This window comes from Colobus angolensis, unplaced genomic scaffold (assembly GCF_000951035.1).
Source record: "Colobus angolensis palliatus isolate OR3802 unplaced genomic scaffold, Cang.pa_1.0 Scaffold61, whole genome shotgun sequence".
Lineage (NCBI taxonomy): Eukaryota > Metazoa > Chordata > Mammalia > Primates > Cercopithecidae > Colobus > Colobus angolensis.
In genome coordinates this window covers 3,124,070-3,149,254 of record NW_012119710.1, presented here as the reverse complement: position 1 = coordinate 3,149,254, position 25,185 = coordinate 3,124,070, and the positions used below count along the sequence as shown (strand labels likewise).

The window sequence follows — 25,185 nt, the reverse complement described above, 5'->3', positions numbered from 1 at the left end:
TCTGTCAAGACCTTCTACTTTTTCCTATGTAAGAAAATGAATTAAACCTACTTTAAACATTGTGTCTGAGAATATAGATTAAAAAGCAGAGGAGTTTCACATCAAATAAATGCATGGTATAGAGAACGTGGAGTTGTCTTTTTTAGGGACAGTTTGGGGGCACACTGGCATGGACTTGTTAAAGAAATGTTGGTTGATGAGTCAAGTTTTGATTGGAAAAATGTTTCTGTCAACTCAGTAACATCCAAATCAGAGTTATAGCTTTCCTACGAGTTATTAGAATCATAATAAAATACCTGCAGGTCACATACCTTCAAGCAGAAGTATACCCAGAGAAATAGTTAGAAGAACCTCCACAGAGAATTTGAGAACATAAAAGGCTACAGTCATGTAGATATATACTATGTAGAGAAGTTTTATTAAAAGTTCTGTATAGAGAAAAGAATTAAGTGTTTTAAAACCATCATAAAACTTTACAGTTTGCAAAAGGCTTTTCATATAATTTTGCCTTATTTAAACCACAACAGCCTTATGAAGTAGGTGATATTGTTTCCATTTTCCTGATTTACAAGCAAGCAAACCTCGAGGATGAGAGTAGTCACACAGTGAGTAAGTAGAATTAGCATTTTTTGGTTTTTGGGATGGTGAATGTGCTTTCCAGATATCATGACTGACCTTTTTAGTGGGATTTGATTATTGTTTTTGTTTGGTTTGTGTGTTTGGTTTTATGTTTTTTTGTTGTTGTTGTTGTTATTGGAAGGTTAGAGGCCATTAGGTATCAGAATGGTTTGATGTGTACAGTTTGGAAGATTGCATATGCTAGTATTTTGGGCTAGGCAAGTGACCTTGCTGATAGTGACTTGTAGAACTGTTGGATAGTTAGAGTCATTCATTATGCTGGAATACAGTGTGTTACCGTCTTGTGAGTCTGATGGTATTCACCTTGCAGCAACTGATTTATTATTTATAACTTGTTAGAATTGGTCAAAATATGTTAAATCATCTTTTACAAATGTAGCAAATAATTCTTTTGATGCTATAAACTGCCTCCCAGTGGTGTTCAGATGATGACTGCATGAGATGTCCAAGACCTCAAAATATTTTTTCAGCTGGATGTAGTGGCTCACACCTGTAATCGCATACTTTGGGAGGCTGAAGGTGGATGGGTCACTTTAGCCCAGGAGCTCAAGACCAGCCTGGGCAACATGGCGAAACCCTGTCACTACAAAAAAGTACAAAAATCAGCTGGGTGTGGTGGGCACACCTGTAGTCACAGCTACTCAAGAGGCTGAGGCAGGAGGATCATTTGAGCCCAGCAAGTTGAGGCTGCAATGAGCTGCGATTGCACCACTACACTTCAGCCTGGGTGACACAGTGAGACCCTGTCTCAGGAAAAAAATTTTTTCAAAAGATTCAGCATGTATTCGTAACCAGCCTGGGCAACATATGAGACCTCTTCTCTACAAGAAAAAATAAAATTAAAAAAACAAGATTCAACTTGTACCTGCCTTGTTTTTGTAAACTATAGATACGTGTCTATAGTTTGTTTCTTTCTGCACAGACCAATCTCTTAAAATTACTATCCAGAAAGAGACCTTTCTGAAGAAAAGAAAAAGAATTTCAAATGAATCTTCTAATCCTTCATATGTTTTTCTACAACTAGTCCTAACTTTTTTAACCCTTCAGTTTTATTTTGAAATAAAATCAGTAATTGGCATTCAGAGTCCTTGCTGAATAAAACTTTATCATGCCTTTGTGTATCTCTGAGAAGCAGACAACAATCTGATGGAGAAAGTAAAAGCCATCAGCTCCTCATTAACTTGAGTTGCAGGCTTATTATTGTGCGAGGCACTCTTTGACATTTACAGTCTTCAGGTTAAACCCTGGTTTTAACTTTTTCTTTTCCTGAGCATTTTGTTTGATAGTATAACATTTTCTGATGCTTTATCTACAAATCCTTGGTTAATGTTTTCTTGTTTAAAAAGATGTGCATATTTTTTATGGAAAATTTTGAAAATATCAATACCTGAAAAAGAAGAAAGTAAATAATTGTCAGTGCTACTACCTAGAGATAACCATCAGCAAATTATAAAGTGGCACCTGACACAAATTCTAGACAGCTCAGAGTATTATTATTTTATAGGTCTTCAGTTTGATAGGCACAGCATATAATCTTAATTATATTTCTGTGTCTTAATTGATGATGGAAGTTCTTCATGTTTGTTGGTCATTCTTATTTCTTCTGTAAATTGTTTTTTCATAGATTTTTGTTATCAATTTGTGAGGGCCCTAAATATATAAACTATATTAGCCCTTTGTCATGTATAATGTAAGTTCTTCATGTTTTAACCTGCCGTTCATTTCCAGAGTTTATGTAAATTGAGTTGAACTATGGTTTTATGTTACTATCAGTAGAATGAAGTATGAATATTTGAAAAATACCTCTTCAACTTCAAAGTGATTCTTGACATAAATTATAAGGAATCATTTTAGACACATTTTCTGGTAGAGCCTTGTAAAAATTAAAACCAAGTGTTGTTTTCAAGAACTGTAATATATAAGTCAAGAATTTGAGTAGGGAGATTATTTTGGTATTTAAAGTGGCTGTGTAGTTTTAACTTTAGTATTGCAGTTAGAGTAAGCTTACATGATAACAAAAATCTTGGTCTTAGTGACTTAATGATTCTGATATTGACTGATTGGTTATCATTCCAAATATTTTAAAAGATAGTAGCTAAAACTACCCAAATTTGTTCACCACAGTATGTTTCCCTTTCTAAATTATTAATATCTCTGCTAAATATACTGCCTTTTAAAATGTTTTGGTTAACATTATCATTATATAGTAAACTTTTCCTGTCGTTTGCAAATGTGAATTTAAAGGAATTTTGCACTTTTGGAATTTATTCTTTCTTAGGTTTGAGTATTTTGATGTTGTATAATCTAGTATATAAGCCCTAAGAGAGAGATTTCTGCTGATGTTTTATGCCTAATGAGAATAAGCAAATATAATGAAAACTCATATTCACAGGAATATATTCCCTAGTTAATGATTCCATTATAACTCTGTTAAAACAGTTTTCAAAGGGCTCGTAGAAAACTTATGTTGAATATAGACTTTACCCATAGGTAAATAATATTTAGAAGTATGAAGATCATGAATCTTACTGTATTGGTTTAAGGAGTAGTGGTTCCTCTAACTTTCTGATTGTTCTCTTCCCCAGTTTATATGAATGCTAAAAAGCTGCTCTAGCTACAAGTTTTATAGGTGCAAAGAAGAAAAGAAATTTGAAGTAAAATTTAAGTTTATTCAGGCAAAAACAGACTTTTGCTTTGGCAGAGTACTAAAATAATGTCTAAGGCCACATTCAAGAATGGAAAAAAAAATAAAGGATAAATTAGCCATTGAAATAATTTAAATTAGAGTAGTGATGATTGGAGGAGGATAGGAAGGTCAAGCTGGGTGTCACATGAACAGATTTAGACTTTTGACATTATCTCCACTTGCCAGTATATGTATAGTCAAAGAGATGACTGGCAAGCTTGAAAGATGATTTTCATTGTAAAGCTAGATGTGTGTTCCATTACTAGACTACCTCAAGTTACACACGATAGATAGATTTTAAAATATCCACATCATAACTTTGTGATAGCACAGTTATATTGCATTGTATTTGTCTGCATTGAGTATTAATTTGTTAAATGTAAATGTTTAAGTTATACCAGAATTTCCCCATTTTGAGTTTCTCTATTTTTTTATGTAGAGTGAGAACCCATCCAAATGAAACTACCCTGGCATTCGTTAACCTCTGAGAAACCCCGAGCTCTCCAGTCCACTCTGTGTGAAGTTTAAAAATGTGTGATACTGTTGTTATATGTCTCTTTCTGAGGACAGTGTGTCCTGAATGGTTATAGTCTCATTGAAGGCAGAAGTGATCTTATCCAGCTCTGTATCCTCAGTATGTAGTGATTAACACAGTGCTGAGCATGTAGTGGATGCTTAGATGTTTCCATGACCAGATTAAACCCTTTTTTTTGTTTTTCATTTCTTAGTTATTTGAAGTGTTCTTTAGAGGAATACTTGAAGAATTGTTTTGGGGAAAAAAAGTCTCTTTGGGAAATTTCTTGCCCTGCGTTAGAGAATCAGATGTTTTTTTACTAACATAATTTATTTGACATAAATATTATATTTGTTCCAAATGTAATGATCCAAAACATTTTACGATCTTTACAGCTGCAGTGAGAAGAGGAGTTTGTTACTTTAAACAGAGGCTGAAGAAACTATAGAATTAGCAGAGAAAGTGGAGAAGGTAGAGGATGGAGTTGCAGACTCTACAGGAGGCTCTTAAAGTGGAAATTCAGGTTCACCAGGTATGTTGTATTATTGGCTTCTCCCACATTGTTGTTAAGATTAGTAAACAAGCCCATCTCTGGTCTTTAGTACAGTTTTTAATAATCTTTAAGACAATTTTGTCCTAGAGTCATGTCGTTTGCCTTTTATCACTACTCAGCAAAGTCATAGATACTACTTTTAAGAACTTAAAGAAAGTATTCCTGACTTCCTTTCTAGAGAAAAGCACTGAAAAGATTTTTTTCATATACCAAAGGTGTTAACAAAAAAGAAAGAAATCTTTTTTCTGCTTTTTGGTTCATCTGAAGGACTTTATTCATGTGATTTAACTTGCATGTTTTAAATAACAACATGTCTAACTCAACTACCATATGTACTAAAGTTTTTACAGATCATATGACTCAGCTTTATGCGTTGATTCCAATCTTTCTTAAAGAAAATGTGATTATCTTCACAGATGTTTAAATTTCAGATTTTACAATTCTTATATTTTACCTCAGATACCCAGACTAAACAAACATTTAAAGTAACTATGAAAATGTATATATAAATAAAATATATTTTAAATACATTTGTAAAACAATGTATTTTATGCATATAATAAAATATTAAAATACAAAATATAATTTATATATGAATATATAAAAGTAAACATACACATAACTACAATCAAGACAAAAAGCTATCTTTAAATAATTACATTTAAAATTTGTTATGTAAACAGAGTACCATTGTTTTATATCTTTCTAGACTTTAGCTGGACATCAGGCTGAAGACACACATACACATGCATGTATCTAATCCTTGGTACTCAAAAGTGGTAAAGGATGATGCATTGACTACTTTTGAATTTGTAACAATTGGGGATATGGGAGCGCAGAGAAGGATAAGTAAAACTACTTTTTAAAGGTGTTTGTTCTTAGGTATAGTTTCCTTTGTTTATCTGAGTAGTCTAAGATAACATTAACTTTTGAAATCATTGGGAGAATATCTTGGGCCTTTGATAACTACTAGATTTGCACATTGCTCAGAATTAGTGTGGGTGAGAACTTAAAGGAAGCTTCAAAAGCACCTGTTCAGAAATCCCTGCTGCTGCTCCGGATCTCGTTAAACTCTTGTTCCGCTGCAGAGTTGGCCCTGTGCACATGGGCTTCTTTAAGTAGGCAATAAGCTGTGTACTTTTTTTTCTTTTTTTTAACTTTGCTTCTGGTACTGACTGAGGAGAGCAGAAATTTGTTACAAAAACAAGCTTGTCTTTTTCTGAGTGAAACTAGTTTAACATAGAGGTGTGTTGAATACCCAGTTTGGCTGAATGGCAAGTGATAAAAATTTAATTCACATTTGGTTCAAAGCTGACATCATCATAGAATGAATTTTGGGAGTACAGTAATCAATCTGAAATTTATGTGGATCAAGATTAATTTTATGATGTTGTGTGTGATTTTTGGAGATTTTCCTCCTCTAAGGAAGTATTGAGATGGCAAAGTTAACATTCTGCTTTAGTTCCTCCTCACAAGATATGAGCAAGTCTCCCAAATAATCCTTTCTTGAAAGGCTCATGACCTAAATTAATTGAAGTTAATTACTAAATATTTTGTTTCATATTCTGAATTCAAGCATACCAATTTTATAAACATCACAATTATGAAAATACTTAATATTTATTATTCTGTTTTAAATCTAATTAAAATTTTAAATTTACATTTGTTGACTCAAAAGGGATATAGTTCCTAAAGTTATTCTAAACACTCTCTTACTATTCATATTAACTGTCAGCTTTGAGCATAAAATTAATAGCTTTTATATTCATCCTTTATTTATACAACATTTTGTTTGTGTGATAATAAACATTTATTTATATGCCAATAATATTTTAACAGAGAAAGCATATATTTCACTCCAGTTATATCTGTAATACTTTACTGTTTTTGGAAAAATAATTTATATGGTGTCACCTACACAATCATTGATCATGACAAATTGAGGCATGCCAGAAATGACATCAAGGTAGGGGCGTTGGTTACTAGGCTGAGACCAAAGCCAGAACATACATTTGACTAAATATTGGGACAAAAGCCACCCTTGGTTGCATTTCCAGCTAGGGAATGAGATTAGGGCTGAAATTGACCTTACTGGATAGAAAATGTGTTCTGAAGCTACCTGGTATTGCTGTAGTTAAAGCATATTTTTGTTCTTTGTGTTTTTGTTACGAATGGGGAGATAGTTATGAAAGTAGCAATGTACACATAGTTGATGTTCAATACATATTTAAGTAATAATGTCCTTTGATGGACATCTCATCTTTTTGGGGAAATTATCTTTTCTCCTCCTCCTTTCTTTGACCTTATTTAGATTTGATGGAAATCACATTTAAATTTTCAGGGTATTTACTCCATATGGAATGGAGAATAGTATAAAACAGAGGTTAGCAAATTTTTTTGAAAAGGGACACATAGTAAAATATTTCTGGCTTTGCGGGTAATTTATGGTCTCTGTCACAACTACTATGCTCTGCAGTTGCACGTACAAAACAGCCACAGACAATATATAAATGAATGAATATGACTTTTTTCCATAAAACTTTATTTGCAAAAACAGTGGCGGGCCAGATTTGGCCTATAGGTCGTTCTGCTTACCTTTGGCGTAAAGTATATCCTCAAGAAACATTGCCACATTCTTGTGGAAAGTAACTTAACTTTGTTAACATGGTGTCAGCTTAAAGTTACTAGGGATTTGGATGGTCCAGTAAGTTGCCCACTTCGTCCTGTCCTACCCCTGATTGTCTAAAATGCAGTTTAACTGCTTATAGATAGAAAAGTTGGCTTATTTATTTCCTTTAGAGGTGAAGACTTCATGTAGTTATCAGTGAATTTTTAAATTCTAGTGTCTGGAAGAAAACCTTTTTCAGCTTCTAAAAGGTAACAGCGTAGCAGCCAACCCTCTGGTAACCAAATCAAAAACGAAAATCAAGAGCTTTTTTCATTGAAGAGTGTGGCTAGCATTAATGTAAAAATGTATATGTATAAAACCTTGTGTTTCAATTCCCTTAAACTCTTGGAATATGTATTGTTTCTGTTTTGTAGATTAAGACTAGGATATAGAAGAGCTACTACTATTAAATATGAAGTAGAATATAGTGACACATACCTTATGTATTTGGAGGTCACATGGTTGGCAACCTCAGTTATCTAAAACGTGTCTTAGCACCAGGGAGAAAGACTTGACCAATTAGAATAAATGTCTGAAGTGATACACTAAAGATTATACATTTTACTAAAGGAGGATTTCTTAGATTATTACAACCTGTTCCCTCGTCTTAAAATTAGTCCAGTGAGTGTACCACACAGCAGGTCTGAAACAGCAAATTTGAGCTGGTTTCAGGGTTGTTAGAATAGTAGCAAGAGCTGGATGTGGTGGCTTATGCCTGTAATCTCAGCTACTCAGGAGGCTGAGGTGGGAGGATCGCTTGAGGTCAGGATTTCGAGATCAGCTTGGATAACATAGTGAGACCTCATCTCTTAAAAATATTTGAAAAATAAAAATTAGCCAAGCCTGATAGTTCAAACCTATAATCCAAGCTACTTGTGAGACTGAGACAGAAGGATCGCATGAAGTCAGGATTTTGAGACCAGCCTGCATTACACAGCGAGACTTCATCTCTTAAAAATATTTTAAAAAACCAAAAAACAAAAACCAGACCTGGATATGTTGAGGCACATCTGTAGTCCCAACTACTTAGGAGGATAAGGTGGGAAGATTGCTGGAGGCCAGGAGTTGGGGGCTGCATTGAGCTATGATTGTGCCACTGCACTGCAGCCTCAGTGACAGAACGAGATCCCATCTTTAAAAAAAAAAAAAGAATAGTAGCAAAATGTTCTGGCTGACTACTTGACGTTAAGGAGTGGACTGGAAAACTACAGTGTGGATTTAAGAACTTTAAAACATTGTAGTTTGGTACCTTTTTTGTAAGGACCCTATTGTTTATAGTTTAGTATATTAATATAATCATTCCTCTAAGTATCAATAAAAGCTTGATTTTTAAATTTTTTTTTCTTCTTTTTAAGAAGTTAGGGTGGGTGTGGTGTCTCACACCTTAATCTCAGCACTTGGGAGGCTGAGGAGGGAGGATTCCTTGAGACTAGGAGTTCAAGACCAGCCTGAGCAACATAACAAGACCCTGTCTCCACAAAAAAGTAAAAAATTAGCCAGGTGTGCTGGTGTGCACCTGGGGTCCTAGCTACTCAGGAGGCTGAGGTGGAAGGCTCACTTAAGCCCAGGAAGTTAAGGCTGCAGTGAGCCATGATCACAGCACTGTACTCTAGCCTAGGTGACAGAGGAAGACCCTGTCTCAAAAAAAAAAAAAAAAGTAGTAGTTAGATAAATATATAGTATATTTTAGAAAGGTTTTATTTTACAACTGAACAATTTAAAAGTGCCTTGTCACCAAAAGAGAGTGACAAATTTTTCCATTACCTGAAAAATTGACTTGGGTAATAGCTTATTCCCAGATACTTTAGGACTTCTGATGCTCCTTTATCCTTCAAATTATTCTGTCTATGGTTATTGTTACCTTTGGGCAGCAATGCTTTTAGAAGTTGGGTTAGGTCAAAAGACACTCATTTTTCTTTCTTTCTTTGTTATTTGTTTGGGCTTCTGTTTTCCCTAGTAAAGATCTTTTCCATTCAGTATTGGGTAGCACTCTCTTTCCCAGAGGAATCGAGTTAGATAGAATTTTGTATTGTTCCTGCACTTCCTTGTTCTCAAATACTGAGCATCACTGCCCCACTGAACTTGTCATCCCCTGCACCTAACTCCTTCTTGAGAGAAGACTGTGGCAAAGTCGCATGGGACACTACGCTTCTTCAGTGGTAAGAACCAAACCAATAGACCTGCCAAATCTGTACTTTGCTCTGTATGTAAACAGGCCGGTTTTGTGTGGGGCCAGCTTCTTTCCAGGCCCTGTTTGGGACTCCAGACATTGACAGCATTTGAAAGGGATGTTTGGCTTTTGGAGCATCCAGCTTGTTTAAATTCCTTTTGGAAGCCATTGTCGCCCATCTCTGTCCAGATTTAAAAATCAGGCACTTTTTCATTTCAAATATAAAGTGGTGGTTTGATTTTTTTATTGAAGGAAGTGTCTCCTGAGCCTATTACATACATCACAGAAGGTTTTAGTCTGTTCTGATTGTGGTGTTGCTCATTGTTTTGTGTTAACTTAGAATCCTAGAATTTTTGGTCCAAACCTGATTAGCCATAGGGAGTTAATATGTAAGACTAATGGCTCTTTTTCTCTCTTTATTACCAGAAACTGGTTGCTCAGATGAAGCAGGATCCACAGGTAAACTATTTTTATTCATGTAATTGTTAAATTTAAAAATAATTTAAAATAAAATCACCATAAAATACTTAAATATAGATGGTACTTAACTTTTAAGAATTACTTCATTTCTAATAGCAATTATTTTTAATACATTGATCTTCAGGTTTTAAGGGTTTAGAAAAATTCCTTCTATTTTAATATAGCTATTATTTCATTTTTGTTACTATTATTTTGGTTTTATGTTAATTGGTTTGAGTATTTTGGAGAAAATATTAAGTTAATACTCATCATATAGCTTAAATTCATTTCCATAAACCCACTTATTCAAAATCAGAGTTTTTGAGGCTTTCTGTCATAATATTGGTGATCATGTAACAGAATTGTCTTAACCTGAAGAATCTGAGGTGGGCAGGGCAATAACTTGTTGGACAGCATTGTGGGTGATCTCATTGGAGAAGCCTTATGTCAAATACACTAATAAAAAAGTCCACATGGAGTAAACCAAATTCAATAGATGGGGAGGATGTGTTCCCTAACCCTGACAGAAGACCAAGCAGGGTAAATTGAAATAATTGTATGTGAGACAAATCAAGTAAAAGCAGTCTCTCATTAGGGTGGTGTTCAGTCTGCTAGTAGGCTGTCCTGCTACATTAAGCATTTGAAAACTTTAATTTTGGAATTTTTTGCCTACTTTAGTAAAAGGCAATCATGCTCAGTGTATCTCATCTAAAATAGTATTCTTTTTTTGATTCCTAGAATTTTAGAACTGAGAAAATGCCCTGGTAGTCAGTGTGTTAATTTGAATGATGTAGTGTTAAGGCAGTTGCAGTACTGACAGCTTTTCAGATCTAGGCTAAAATAACAAATGTACTTTGCTAAATAAGGGAGAGGGCAAGTGGAGAAAAACCTCTTATCTTTGTTGATAATGCTGTAAAGCATGTAGTGTATGCATACTTATAACCTCCATTTTCCTACTTTTGTGTGATTAGTGGAGCTTTGGGTTTTCTGTTAATGGATACTTTCTATAAAGAATAAGAATATTTTAGTGGACAGGTACTCTTACAGTGTAAGATGCTCAAATATCAAACTTCGTGTAATTTAAAACAGTTGCAGAGGAGCTGCTCCTGTTTCAGTGAGAGGAGCCTATATTTAGGATCTGTGCATTAGGTGATGGTATTATGGCTACAGTGTAATGCATGACAGATTTGATTGGCTGAATGCTTCAGGTTGCTTCATCATTTGTAATACAGTATGCATAGTCTTCCTGCTACTATTCTGTTAACAAATGAACTATCTTTCTCACAGATATTTTTTCTTTCCAATCAGAATGCTGACTTAAAGAAACAGCTTCATGAACTCCAAGCCAAAATCACAGCTTTGAGTGAGAAACAGGTAGGGGAAAAGGGGAGGGGGGCATATTTTTAACATTGTGTTCTAAAGATATGTCTGCTCGAGGCTTCTAAGAGAACTGCTATTTTTCCTCATGTGTGAAAATAAGTGTGGGCAGCCAGACTTGGTTTTAATTTTGTTTGAGCTCTGTTTATCTATTTTTATTTTTGGTTGAAATCAGTCTCTAGAGTATCCCATGGGTATATGTTACTGGCAAATACCTAAAAGCAATGTGGCAGGCTGCCGTTAACTGTGTTAATTAAACTCTATAGTTTACCCATAGGGGATGGGGTAAAGGCAGTTAGTGAGAATAGGTGATAGAAAATCTTGCAGGTGCTGAATGTACCTTGTTACCTGTCTTAAAGCCTTGAGCTGACATTTAACTTACTGTGGAGAGAATTTTCTTGTAAGTAGATTGCTCTAAATGTAGGTCTCCCATTCTAAGTATGGTCATGCCTTTATGTTAATCTCTATTAGATATTGACCTACTATTACGTGAAAAAACTTGTTAGACTTATTCTATATAGGGCAGGGCAGGAGAAGAACATCTTGCTTTTTTCCAAGGACACCAGGAAAATATTCTTTGGAATTTTTTGTGTGATGACCTCCACTTTACCAATTCAGGCAGTGCCTGCCACCAGGTGGAGTGTGGCAATTGATAGAGATATAAGTAAATGTTTATGGTAATCCCATGAAGCATTTGTTTTCTTGTTTCTTCCCCACCACTCTCCCTCTGGTTAGAAAGAGTGGTTTTCTGTCTTGGAGGAGGTGAATGTATTAATCGAAAGAATAAGGTGATTTGCAGTTGATATTTCATGCCAGTGACATTTTATTGAAGATTTTTGACTAAATAGTTCTAAATAACTGATTTTTATGTTGTTATTTGATGTTATTTAGTGAAATAATAACAATGAGAATAATTTATTCCTGGAGATTTTTTTATTGTGTTTCTATTGTGGTTTCATTTAACTGAGGGGAGAAATAAACTTTGAGAACTATGTGGAAGAGATATGAATCATTAATGTTTCAGAATAGAATCATCTTCCAAGCTGAGTGAACAACTGCTTTATATTCTTCCCTCCTATTCTTATGCATCCCCATCTTGTCTTCTCCACAGACAGGAGGTATTTTAGATTAGGGAATTGCCAAACTAAAATTGGGAGGAGGTGGGATGGTGGAGAACAATTTGTAAGAAAAAATATAAACAGAGTTGGTTAGTATGTATTTGGCTCTGAATGTGATTCAGTTCTCTAAAGTCAACATGATGTGTGTTAGTGAAAGTGTTCTAGCTTTAGAATTCTGTTAGCACTGAGCCTCCTTATAGTTTCAGGGTTAGTTTGACAAGACGCCAATGAATGACTCACATTTGCTGAAAAATTCACGTGTTCCAGCAGGGAAAGAAGGTGAGAACTGATTAGTGGAGTAGGGGTTGGGGGATGCTATTGCAAAGTTAAGGTAACTTAAGACTACATTTGGGGAAAGTGGGACAATTGTTAGAAATTTACATCTACTTGAAATTTTTGTTTGTGAGAACTGACATAGTTCAGTTTGGTTTATTCTGTAACTTTTTATTCTTTAATCTTTTTTCTGTTAGGGACCTTACTGAATAGAAAATTGCAATGATCTATGTTAAGACATTTCATCAAGTGGCAAGCTCTAATTTTTCTCTGAACTAAGTTTGCATTTCAGAAATTGGAATTTTAAAAAATGTTTAACATCAGGAAAACTTTAGGTATACAAAGTAAATACAACTAGAGTTAGAAACTGAAATCCAGTCCTGCAAAATTTATATTTCCTTAACTGTTAAAACAACCTTCTTGATGGAACAGAAAAATATCATTTTTAGGTAGGCTGATACTTGAAGGAAGCACAGCTGTAAAGTTCAAAAGCTCATCCCTCCTCAGACTTATTTTCAACATGTGATATTACTGTTTAGTTTAGAATAGTTTTATTGGCCAGGCATGGTGGCTCATGCCTGTAATCCCAGCACTTTGGGAGGCCAAGGCGGGTGGATTTCCTGAGGTCAGAGGTTCGAGACCAGCCTGGCCAATGTGGTGAAACCCCGTCTCTACTAAAAATACAAAAATTAACCGGGGGTAGTGGTGCACACCAGTAGTCCCAGCTACTTGGGAGGCTGAGACAGGAGAATTGCCTGAACCCAGGAGGCAGAGGTTTCAGTAAGCCAAGACCGTGCCACTGTACTCCAGCCTGGGTGACAGAGCAAGACTCTGTCTCAAAAAAATAAAAGTTTTATTTTAGAACAGTTTCCTAATGCTATATGCCCTTTTTGCCCCCCGCTCAAAAGAGCCACTTATCCTCCGGCAGAACCTAACCAATTTTCCTTCCACTTTAATAACTAAAATCTGAATTACCTTATCCATATGACTAATATGTTAACATTAATTTTTTTGTTAGAAAAATTTTAAATACAGAAAAGTTTGGAGAATAATGGCATATTTCACACTTAACTCTTTGTCGTTTTTGCTTCCATTCTTTTTCTTTGTGCATTTTTCCGTAATCATTTTTTCAATATTTATTAGAAAACTTTAATTATACAAATAATGGACTCATATATTCTCTTCTTTTATTAAAAGTTGCATCTGACCTCCAAAGTCATGAGCAAAAAAAAGAGAAAGACCATTGCAGATAGTCACTATTTCTTGTAGTAGACACTAGTTCTTATTCACTGTTGCCACTTCAATCTTTGATACTTACACAGTTTCTTCCTTAAAACTATGTAATCGTATGCTCCATTTGGGAAAATACAGCCTTTAGTGAGCATCCTTCATGGCTAAAACTCAGTGAATTTCACTGAATTCTTGGTTGGAAGGTTGTAGTGCTTTTAAACTGTAACTTGAGATTTCTGGAAGAAACTCTGGCAGATTTCTAAGTCAGCTTCTTGACCTGCTTTCAATTTGTGGCGGACAGTTTTAACTCAGAAAATCCCTGACTTGATTGGCTAAATAAATTATATGTTATATAGCCATTAAGATCATTAAATATTTTAATGATACAGGAATGTGCTCTGAAATAATAAGTGAGGGAGTATACACAACTTTATGTGCATTACAGTCCCATTTTTATGTTTATTTTGTGTATATATGTATGTGGGTGTGTAAATGTACATAAAAACAGTGTCAGTATAAGATACTGGAAGGTGGTTAAGTTTACAGGTGATTTATTTTTTCTGTATACTCTTATGTATATTTTCTAAATGCTCCACAATGAATATGTTTCACTTTTAGAATCATAAATAGACGAGAAAGATGATGTAAAAAATTTTTTTAACATCAAGCTCTTGTCTGTTTCAGGCATAGTTCACATTTTAAAATCTAATGACATTCTTCTCATGATATTAAATACATGAACCACTTTAGTCAGAGAATCCAACTTTTTTTTTTTTTTTTCCCCAAGACAGGGTTTTGCTCTGTCACCCAGGCTGGAGTGCAGTGTCGCAATCTTGGCTCACTGTAAACTCCACCTCCTGGGTTCATGCCATTCTCCCACCTCAGCCTCCCAAGTAGCTGGGACTACAGGTGCCCGCCACCACACCTGGGCAATTTTTTGTATTTTTAGTAGAGACCGGGTTTCACCGTGTTAGCCACGATGGTCTAGATCTCCTGACCTTGTGATCCGCCCACCTCGGCCTCCCAAAGTGCTGGGATTACAGGTGTGAAGTAATGCTGAAGTATGGAAGCAACTATTAATTTCTTTAACAGGATTCACTGTCATTCTCACTCCCCACACCCTTGTTTTTTGATAGGCATATGTGGTCTTTTATGGAGATATTCCGATATGGAGCCAAAGTGCTTAGTTGCTCTAGTTCTGTGCTTTCATTTTAATTCCTTATAGAGGCAATCTTAACATCCCAAAGTTTGTTGCTTGTTACTGTGGTGCTTCAGGGTTAAGCCTTCGTGGTTGCAGCTTTGGTTTCCCCCGCCTGAACAGTTTGCTATCCTGTCTCCTTTTACCTGGTGGCCTCCTGGTGAGGTTTCATGTCATAGCTTAAATGTCACTTCCTCAGAGGAGCTATCCCTGACACTCCTTCCTCTAGTCAAAATCAACTGTTTCTGTTATCTCTCATTGAACCATACTTTCCCTTCATAGTTATTCTGTTTAGGATTATGTTCAGTTGTGAATGACTGAAAACCCAAAATGAAAATGATGTAAACAGAGAAAACTTAATTTCTCTCTCATCTAAAAGTTCTGTAGGTCCCCCTAGGGCTAGGACTGTGAAGAGTGGTTGCATGGTGTCAGGGAACCCAGGTTCCTCCTATTCTGTTGCTCTGCCATTCTCAGCATGCAGCTTTCACATCACAGTCCAAAATAGCTGCTCCATCTGGTAAGAAGGGGGAGAAGCAACAAAGAGCAAGCCCTTTATTTTTTAAGGATGTTTTCTAGAAGTTGCATGCACCACTTCCAGTTAGATCCCATGGGCCTGAACTTAGTCATATGGCCCCCGCTAGGAGCAAGGAAGTCTGGAAAATATAGGTAGTTTATTGCTTGTGGTCGTGGCCAAATAAAATTCAAGGACTATTACTGAGTAAGAATTGGGAAATAACTACTGGGAATAATTAGCATTTTCTATTACAGTAGCATATCTGTATCTGTAGCATTACTGTTTTTTAAATATCTATCTTCCTCATTAGATTGTTAGTTTCAGGAAGGCGGGGAACATGTTTGTTTTATTTGCTTTTTTATTCCTAGTATAATATTTAGTATAATATTTAACATAGAATGATATTAACACAGAAGAGGCGCTTATATTCTTTAAATGTATTATTTTATCCACCCGATCTTTTGCTCTGCTTATATCATAATTTTTTTATAGAACGGTGTGTCTTGCTTTTTATGCTTTTTAAACCTAACTTATGAAAATCTTCTCGGGTTTTTGAGTGTTCTTTGAGAGCATGATTTTTAACAGCTTTAAATTTTAGTGTAATTCGCTATATCATGATTTTTAAAGCTATTCTTCTCTTGATGATAGGGTATTTCCAGTTTTTTTGCTATTATCAATATTGCTTTGATAGATATACCCTTCTATATGAATGCGTGTTTCTCTCTGATTGTCTTAGGAGAAGTTCCTAGATGGGTGATGGCTGCATGTATTGGTCACCTATTGCCCTAACAATTCTGCATCAGAAACTAGTGTTTTGTTGAGTGGCTTTCAGCACTTCCAGTACTTATACCTAACTGGTCAAAGATCTGATTATCTCTTTAAGAAAAATAAGCTTGCCGGGCGCGGTGGCTCAAGCCTGTAATCCCAGCACTTTGGGAGGCCGAGACGGGCGGATCACGAGGTCAGGAGATCGAGACCATCCTGGCTAACATGGTGAAACCCCGTCTCTACTAAAAAATACAAAAAACTAGCCGGGCGAGGTGGCGGGCGCCTGTAGTCCCAGCTACTCGGGAGGCTGAGGCAGGAGAATGGTGTGAACCCGGGAGGTGGAGCTTGCAGTGAGCTGAGATCCGGCCACTGCACTCCAGCCCGGGCGACAGAGCCAGACTCCGTCTCAAAAAAAAAAAGAAAAATAAGCTTGATGAAGTAACTTACACTTTAATAATGTACCATATTGTTATAGGGCATTTTACCTAAGTGTTTATTTTCACACTGGGTCTGGTCATCTGGGGTTCTCCTGATCTAGGCTGTACTTGGCCAGGCACCTCTGCTTCAGTTTGTGGGCTGACTGAACTTGCCTTCAGGCTGCAAGTTTGGTTAGGTCTACTCTAAATGTGTTCATTCTGAGGCCTTGCATGAAGGGACAGCAGCTACCTGGGGCGTATTCATTTCGTAGTTTACCTAAGAGCACAGGAAGCAGGCCAAACTACTAAAATACATTTTAAGACTCTGCTGGCATCAGGTTTGTTAACATCTCATTAGCCAAAAGAAGCCACATGGCCAAGCCTTGCAAAGTTATATGACAAAGGGTGTTGTGAATGTATAATTTTAAAACAGAGAGGATATGGAAATTGAAAACAATAATTCATCTACTGCACTTGGTCTAAAGGTATAAAAAAAAAGCTTTTGCTACATCAAAAAAAAATTTTAACCAAATATCTCCAAATAACCCCTAGAAAAGGCTGTATCACATTAATAGCATATATTGAGAATAAGTGATTTTCCCCAGGAGATACTATCTGTCACAGGGGAAAAAAACACTCTGCTAATTTGGAAGATGTACTGATTTGTATTTGATGCTTATCAGGAAGTGTATTTTTCAAAGAATTTGCCATTTGTCCATGCCACAAATCTATTACAGTATTCCATAGAAATATCTTTTGGTTTTAAATTTTCTTATTCTTTCACACCTTCTTCTGTTTCTTTTTACTCCTTTTTAGAGAGATAGACCCTTCTGTAGTCATTGATTTTTTCTGCAAGTTTGCTTCTCTGACTCTGTTTAAAAATTATAGTCACCTGGCTAGGTGCGGTGGCTCACAGCTGTAATCTCAGCACTTTGGTAGGCTGAGGTAGGTGGATCACCTGAGGTCAGGAGTTTGAGACCAGCCTGGCCAACATGACGAAACCCTGTCTCTACTAAAAATACAAAAATTAGCCGGGTGTGGTGGTGAGCACCTGTAGTCCCAGCTACTTAGGAGGCTGAGGCAGGAGAATTGCTTGAACCTCAGAGGCAGAGGCTGCAGGGAGCCAAGATGGTGCCACTGCACTCCAGTCTGGGCAACAGAGCGAGACTCGTCTCAAAAAAAAAAAAAAAAAAAAAATTATAGTCACCATTTCTTACAGATCTCTTCAACATAATACTGGATGAATTACTTTTCTGGGTTTGGTAAGTTCATCTTGCCATTTATGGAATCATTCTCAATTTTAAGTTTGAATATATTTTAATACGAGATTCTGAAGCTTTTGGGAAAGAAGTTTCTGTCCCTCCTATTACTAGTTATGTTTCTGATGCATAGAACAACGTAATTTAAGCTAATTAGGTAACTGAAACAAAGGACTGGGTAGGGATGGGGGAACCAGAAGTTTGATTCTATTCCTGACTCTGTAATAGACTTGTTGATAGATTTTCATTATTGAATAACTTAATATGTCTTTTTCCATATTTGTGGAATGTTTGGATTATGCGCTGAGGAGTTAATGCATGTGTGTCCATTGAGTGCATGGAGTTCTTTTGTAGGTGAGTTCTATTTAAAAGGAAATTATTGGCTGTAGTCATGGTGGTTAACTTCATCTCGTATGTAACACTTTCATCTTACATGTAAAGTACTACTTTTCTAAGAAGCTTAGAACATTTCACATTTAACTCAGTGACAAGTGTGTCATTGTAATACATAAACTGAGATGTGGACTTTGTGACTTAACCATTATCGTATAATTTATCAGTATCAGATTCAATACTAGAATCCAGATTGCTGTACTCTTCATTCAGTTTTATTTAGTAACTCTGTAAAGCTTTATCTATCAAATATTTTTTGAAATAGGACATTAGGCAAAATAATTACTTTGCCTTTAGGCCTCATTACCTTGGAGTCAAATAAGTAAGTTAGATCCTATAGTCGTAGTGTTTGTTACCTGATGTATGACTATCTCCAGCCTCTAATACCAGTTACCATAAAATGTTATCCTCCGTGGCTCACAGCCAAACTAGTGTGATTGGCGCATCACATTGGAATTTAAAATTGTTGTCTTAGAAATCTTTTCACTGTGATGGAAACCTGACTTTATCCAGAGCTTAGGAATTTCCTAAGATTTAGTCTAGTTCATCCCTCCTGTGTAATATTTATGTGAAGCCATTGGTCCAATTGTTTGTTAAGTTTATTGCCACTTGTGTACATCAAAGGACATCAGCTCCTCCTTTTCATCAAATACAGGAAATGTAATATTTCAGATTTCTGCTGGTGAAATCCTGTTGGCTTATATTCAGCCAAAATGAGATGAAGGAAAGGCTCAGAAATAACTGGCTACAAGTATGAAAGTTCTGAAGATCAAGAGATTGTATATATGTGATGTGACTGTGGTTCCCAGTGCTGTATTATCTCCTCTCCTTTTTACCTCTCTTCTTGGAGTGTGATTGTCTCTGTTGCTGCTAGTTTTACCTAAGTGGTCAAAGATTTGACTATCTCTTTAAGAAAGAGATGCTTGATTGAGTAACTTATACTTTAGTAACATGCCACATTATTATAGGGCATTTTACCTGAGTATGGCAGAGGAAATCAAGTCAGTTGATGACTTGTACCAGATGCATCAATCTGCTGAGTTAAGGCAGAGCAATCTTCATGTGAGTTTATCCTAGTAACTTATTTTTGGTGCTGGCAAATTGAATGACTTTTAAAATTCAGATTGAATTTCTTAGCCCTTGTCATCAGGTGTTATATATCTTGACACTGGGCTACTAGAAAATACTGACTGGAATATACTGTATTTTTTTTTTCCACTTTGCTCATCTATTGCTTAGCTGAGAGCAGTTGCTTCAAGCTATGAAAATAAAATCAAAGGCCAAGTTTGTGAAATTTTTTCAAGCCTGTGGTAACTGCCTTTTTTTTTCTTTTGCATAGAACATATCTGTATTTCAGAATGTTTAGGGACTCTTCCACTCTTTAGAGAACGTTAATTTTTGAATGATAGTGTGAATAACAAATGCTTTTTAGGAGCCAATACAACTGACACCACCTCTCTACTATATCGTGTGCTTTCAAATGTGCTTATATATATATGTGCTTTCAAATAATCCATTCCCCCGTATTTATTCCCTTTTCTCTAGGATGTGTGCTTTCTAGACTTCTTTATCATTCCGAGAGTCTGAGTCATCTGTCTTATTCCACATGTATTTATTGAGAGTTTACTCTGGTGAAAGGCATGATACTAGGCCCTTGGAGGATGCAGAGAATGAAAATCTTGCAGTGTCACTTCCATGTGACTGGTTATGACCTACAAGGCATTCAAGCTCATTAGCATTGATACCTTTAACAGATCATTCTCATACATACCCCATAAATTCCCTGCTGTCACCCTTACTTCCTGGGCTCTCTCAAGACTGTGCCTTCTTCACACATCCTCTTCTCTATACCTGGAATTTTCTTACCTCTTTACCTGGTTAATTCCTACATATACTTTGAAGACTCAGCTTAAGCAAGATCCTCTACAAGCTTTCATTGACTTCTTTCTATCTTCCAAGCAGAGTTAGACACTCCTCTTCTGTGTACTCATGGTACTTGGTACTTGTGCCTACTTTATTTGGCACTCATTGTGGTACTTATTTGCACTCATCGAGTTGTATTGTAATTACTTGTAAGATCCTCACAGGCAAGGACTGTGTCTTGCTCACGTTTGTACCCCTCAAGGCTAGAATGGTAGATTAGCAGCAAGTGTTTTTGAATGTTATTAATTCATTATGCCCTCAGAAAGCTGGTAAGGTGGCCAAAGATGTCCATACCAAAGGTTCACCATCGAAAGAAAATTCCCATTTAAATGGTACAATTCAGTTTTGTGGAGGGGGTGGAATATTCTCATTATTATTTCCTACTTCAGTGTTTCGGGAGAATTCAGTGCCATTATTAACTCTATTCCAATTTAGAGCAGCTTTATCTTAGTTTCAGAAAAGGACAGTTTTTATTAAGTGAAGTTGTATAAACTAGTAAACGAATCTGGGGCCACCAGTTTGAAAACTTGATACATCTAGAAACAAGTCTCTTCTGCAGTGTTGCTGCATCCCTTACCTCAGAAAACCCTTCATTTTCTCACCCATGCCTGCCTCCCCATTGAATCCATACATACCTTATCCTCTAGACTTTTCAGATACTTGTTATGCTGTGTTGTTTCTTCAACCTGGGATGTTTTTACCTGTCTTTGCATAGTGCAAACTTAGGGTCACCTTATACCTTTCTTCTGGCAGACCCACTTACAGGACCGTATAGTACAGAAATCACCACAAAAGAAAATTTGAAAACAAATGTGATTGAATCAAGGTGCATTAGTAAGTAATACATAAGGTGCATTAGTAAGAATACATTAGCTATATATGCATATTATAGAATAGTATGTAGCTGTTAAAAAAGAATGAGGTGCTTAACTGAATGAAAAGATGAGTAGAAAGTAAAAACAAAGCAAATTGTAAAACAGACATACAGTATAATTCAATATTAGTTTAAAATACAAAATACTAAAAAATGGTGTTTGTATTTATGCATTCATGGTCATTTATATTTGAAAATGCATGGGAAAAGGTCTAGATTATCTAGAATTATTTACACAGAACCATTCACAGTGATTGCTTCTAAGAAGTGAGGTTCAAGAGAGGTGGTCAAGAAAGCTGACACTTTTAACTTTATATATGCTTTTTTAATTTAAATTTATTTATTTTTATTTTGTTTGTTTATTATTTTTAGAGGCAAGGTCTTGCTCTGTCGCCCAAGCTGGAGTGCAGTGGTACAATCATAGCTCACTGGAGTCTTGAACTCCTGGGTTCAAGTAATCCTACCACCTGAGCCTCCTGAGTGGCTGGGGCTGCAGGCATGCACCGTCATGCCTGGCTAATTTATTTTTATGTTTTTAGAAACAGGTTCTCATTTTGTTGCCCAGGCTGGTCTTGAATTCCTGGCAAGTGATCCTTCTGACTCAGCCTCCCAAGTAACTGGGATTATAGGTTCAAGCCACAATGGCTGGCTGAATTTTTTTTTTATAAGGAACGCATATTAATTTTTTAAAACTGTTGAGGTATAACATAAATAAACATCTAATATATATTTATATGTATGCACATATGGCTCAAATATATTATTACACACTGAAACCACTAGGTAACTAATACCTATATCAGTAATCAGAATATCACTATCACGACAGAAATCCCTTTGTCCTCCCCCAGTTCACTACCTCCTCTGCCAGAGGAAATACCTTTGTTACTTCTAACATAGACTAATTTTGCCTATGTATCAAATAAAATAGAGCCTACTTTTTTCTCTTTGGCTTATTTTGTTCAACATGTTTATGAGACTACATCCCTTTCTTTTGAAGTTTAAAAAAACTTTTTACTTTGAAATAATTACAGATTCACAGGAAGTTGTCTTTTAAAATTTTAAATCACTAAAGAAAAAAAGTTTGTCATCTCTTGAATGTGCCCACCCTAACATCTCATGGCATAGTCAGGTGCTTTCTCTTCTGTGATCCAGGAGCTCCTTGCTCTGTGACTTTTGTGTAGCTCTTACCACATATCTTTAACTATTTGTTTGTGTGTCATTTCTTCTCTAGATGGTAAGCCTCTGTGAACTGCAATCCCTTCACCCTTATACACCCGCTTTATACCCTAGTGCTTCACACACAGTGGCACTTAAACAACTTTTGTTAAATAAAAGGAGTAAATTCTAGTCTTGGCTGTGCTAGTCACTGACAGACCTTGTGTCCATTGAATTTCTCTGAGCTGATTTCCTCAACTGTAATATAGACGTTATAATTGTATCTCTACAGATGCTTTTAGCTGTATGTAACTAAGGTAGTAAGTGAATTTATTGATTCAAATAAGGAGAATTTGCTAGAATTGCTCAGTTCAGCAGCTCAGCAACACTATCAGGACCCATATTCTGGTCATCTTTCTGCACTGCCACGCTCAGCATGTCGGCAAGCACTGCTCCTTGTCACAGGATGGCTGCTGTGGCCCCAGGCTTTACATCTTCACACACAAACATCCTGGGGCAAAAAAGGACCATTTCTTATTAAATATCTCTTTTTATGATTATGGAAAACTTTAATTAGAAGCCTTTCAACAGAACTTTGCATCTCATTGACCACAGTTCTGTCATTTGCCAATGCCTAGTTCCTGGCAAGAAGGAGGAGTCTAAGACTGATTTATGTCCTGGAGCTGGAGATTTTCTTCTCGAGCATTTGGAAGCTAGATACCTAAAATTGTTTTTTGTTATCAGGGAAGAGAAAGGGTGGAGAAGAATGGATATTGAAGAAAGTTAACAATGTCTGTCTCTGTAACACTTTACTAATGTAAATTAAGGATAATGTATATCTAAAGATATATGCATGCTGAAATACCATGAAGTTATAATATATCATTAGTGCATGATACTGGCTCTGTGGATTATTTTAGAAAAGTCTCCCTTTGCCACCCTAGCTAGCAGCCTGCTTTAAGGCAAGGAGTACAGAAATAATTTTACTCTTTGCCAAAGCAATACATTATTAGAAGGGTAAATCTATTACAGAAAATAATGTAATTTATTTCAAATGTGAATTATAAATTTTTTAATTTTTTGATATTTAAAAATTATCTATAAACTATCATTATCGTTGTTGATATTAATATGGTGTTTTGGATTTTTCCTTTCTAAAATGTCGAATATGTTAAATGACAGGCCAAATCATATATTCCTTCACTTCTTTTTTTCCCCAACAGATTAGGGTGAAGAACCAGACAGGAAAAAGAAGTTTACTCTTTAACTGGTATCTTTTTATGGTAGCTGGTTAGATGAGAGGCTGTCCTGCAAAATTATGTTTTCAGAAGATGTTTCTAAAAGTTGATTTACTCCAAGTTTAGGAAGCAAGTATTTGTGTGAATCAGCAGGGTTTAGCTAACCTCTCTCATCCTAACTCTATCTGAAAAGGAAAGAGGGATTCTTAGCTTCTGTCAGTGAAGCACCAAACATTCCTTCGCTCTGAGAAATGAGGCCCTAGAAATTTTCAACGAATGTGTTCAGTCGTCACCCTTTCTGCTACTCCCACCTCCATTGCCTTTTAAAAAACCTCTCCCACTTTGCCTAAACAAATTATATCATTTTGACCAAGAAGAATGCTAAAGATAGAGATCAGTTCTGAACTTAATTTTCCCTATGAGCAGTGAATGATTATTACTCATCTGGTTTTATCTAGTGCTTCTGTCATGTAATATAGGAATTGGGGAAAAAATTAACAACTCTTCTTGTGGAGTGAAGAAGCACAAATGAACTTACCCTGAAAAGTTCTGTTACCTGAAGGAAAATAATTGAGTGAAATTGGGAGAGTGTGTTAATCGACAGAACTTGAAATTCGTTTTTCTGAGTATGTGATTTTATTTATTAGAGATTCTAGAAGTTTGCCTTGAATTTGAGACAGATTCACATATGATTTTGAGTTAATCCACCAGTGCCTTTTAATTGTAACATTTATAAACATCTGTCATAAAGACTGATTTCTGCTTATCCTATGATGTGGGTTCATCAGATGAAACAGTATTTGCAGGTTATCAGAAGTGCTGCCCCTTAGCCTCATCAGCTCCTGCTAATAGCTGATAAAATTATATATAACTCTTTAAATTTCTAGTATTCCTTTTTACAGCTTCCCTTCCCCTAGCTCTTACTTGCTCAATTATATACTTTATGGGTAAAGTGGTTTTAGCTATTACTTCAGAGTATCCTTCTGAAGATAAATTGATTAGCTCTCCAAAAATGGAAAGACTAGTATGATTCTCTAGGGCAGGGATTGGTAAAATTATGGCTTGAACGTGGGCCAAATATGTCCTGCCACCTGTAAAGTTATTAGAACACAACCACACTCTTTCCATTTACATATTCTCCATGACTGCTTTTGTGCCACAATGGCAGAGTTAAATAGTCTTAACAAAGACAGTATGGCTTTAAATAGTAGTTACTATCTGGTTATTTTTAGAAAGTTTACCAATCTTACTCTAGAGAAATTTAACCAGAGAGGCATTCAACTTAGAGATATGAGGCACCATGTAACAGCCTTGGGCAGGAGTGAGTGCTACACTGTATATAGACTGTATGTATACTGAAAACAGGATATATGGTATATATGGAATAGTAAGAGCTCCTTCTCTTATAAACATGCCAGCTCCCCAGAGAATTCAATTCATTTTGAATACCTCATTTTTTTTAGACACTTTTATTTTTGATTCTCTTTGTCTCTATTCCTCTCCCCACCTCTCTCTTACAGGTTTATTGAGGCATAATTAATGTAAAAAATGATACACCTTGAAAGAGTCTAATTTTTGATGGTGTGAAACCATCATCATGATCAAGATGAGCATATGCATCACCTCTGAAGTGTTCTTGGTCGTCTTGCTCGTCCTTCTCTCAATCCAATCCCCAGGCAAACGCTGGTCTGCTTTTTGTAACCCAGTTTTTAGCTGTTACAAATAACATTAATTTGAGCATTCATGTCCAAGTCTTT

At 35.9% G+C, this 25,185-nt stretch overlaps 1 protein-coding gene across 3 annotated transcripts in view; it reads left to right on the top strand.

Annotated features, from left to right (window-relative positions):
* PHF21A (PHD finger protein 21A) overlaps positions 1–25,185 on the top strand; it is a 196,625-nt gene that overhangs the window by 33,285 nt on the left and 138,155 nt on the right. For all 3 annotated transcript variants that reach the window (XM_011963301.1, XM_011963302.1, XM_011963300.1), the window contains 3 exons: positions 4,235–4,371; positions 9,657–9,689; positions 10,998–11,063. In XM_011963301.1, the coding sequence (XP_011818691.1) occupies positions 4,318–4,371; positions 9,657–9,689; positions 10,998–11,063 (153 nt within the window). In that variant the 5' untranslated portion in view covers positions 4,235–4,317. The remainder of the gene's footprint in view (positions 1–4,234; positions 4,372–9,656; positions 9,690–10,997; positions 11,064–25,185) is intronic.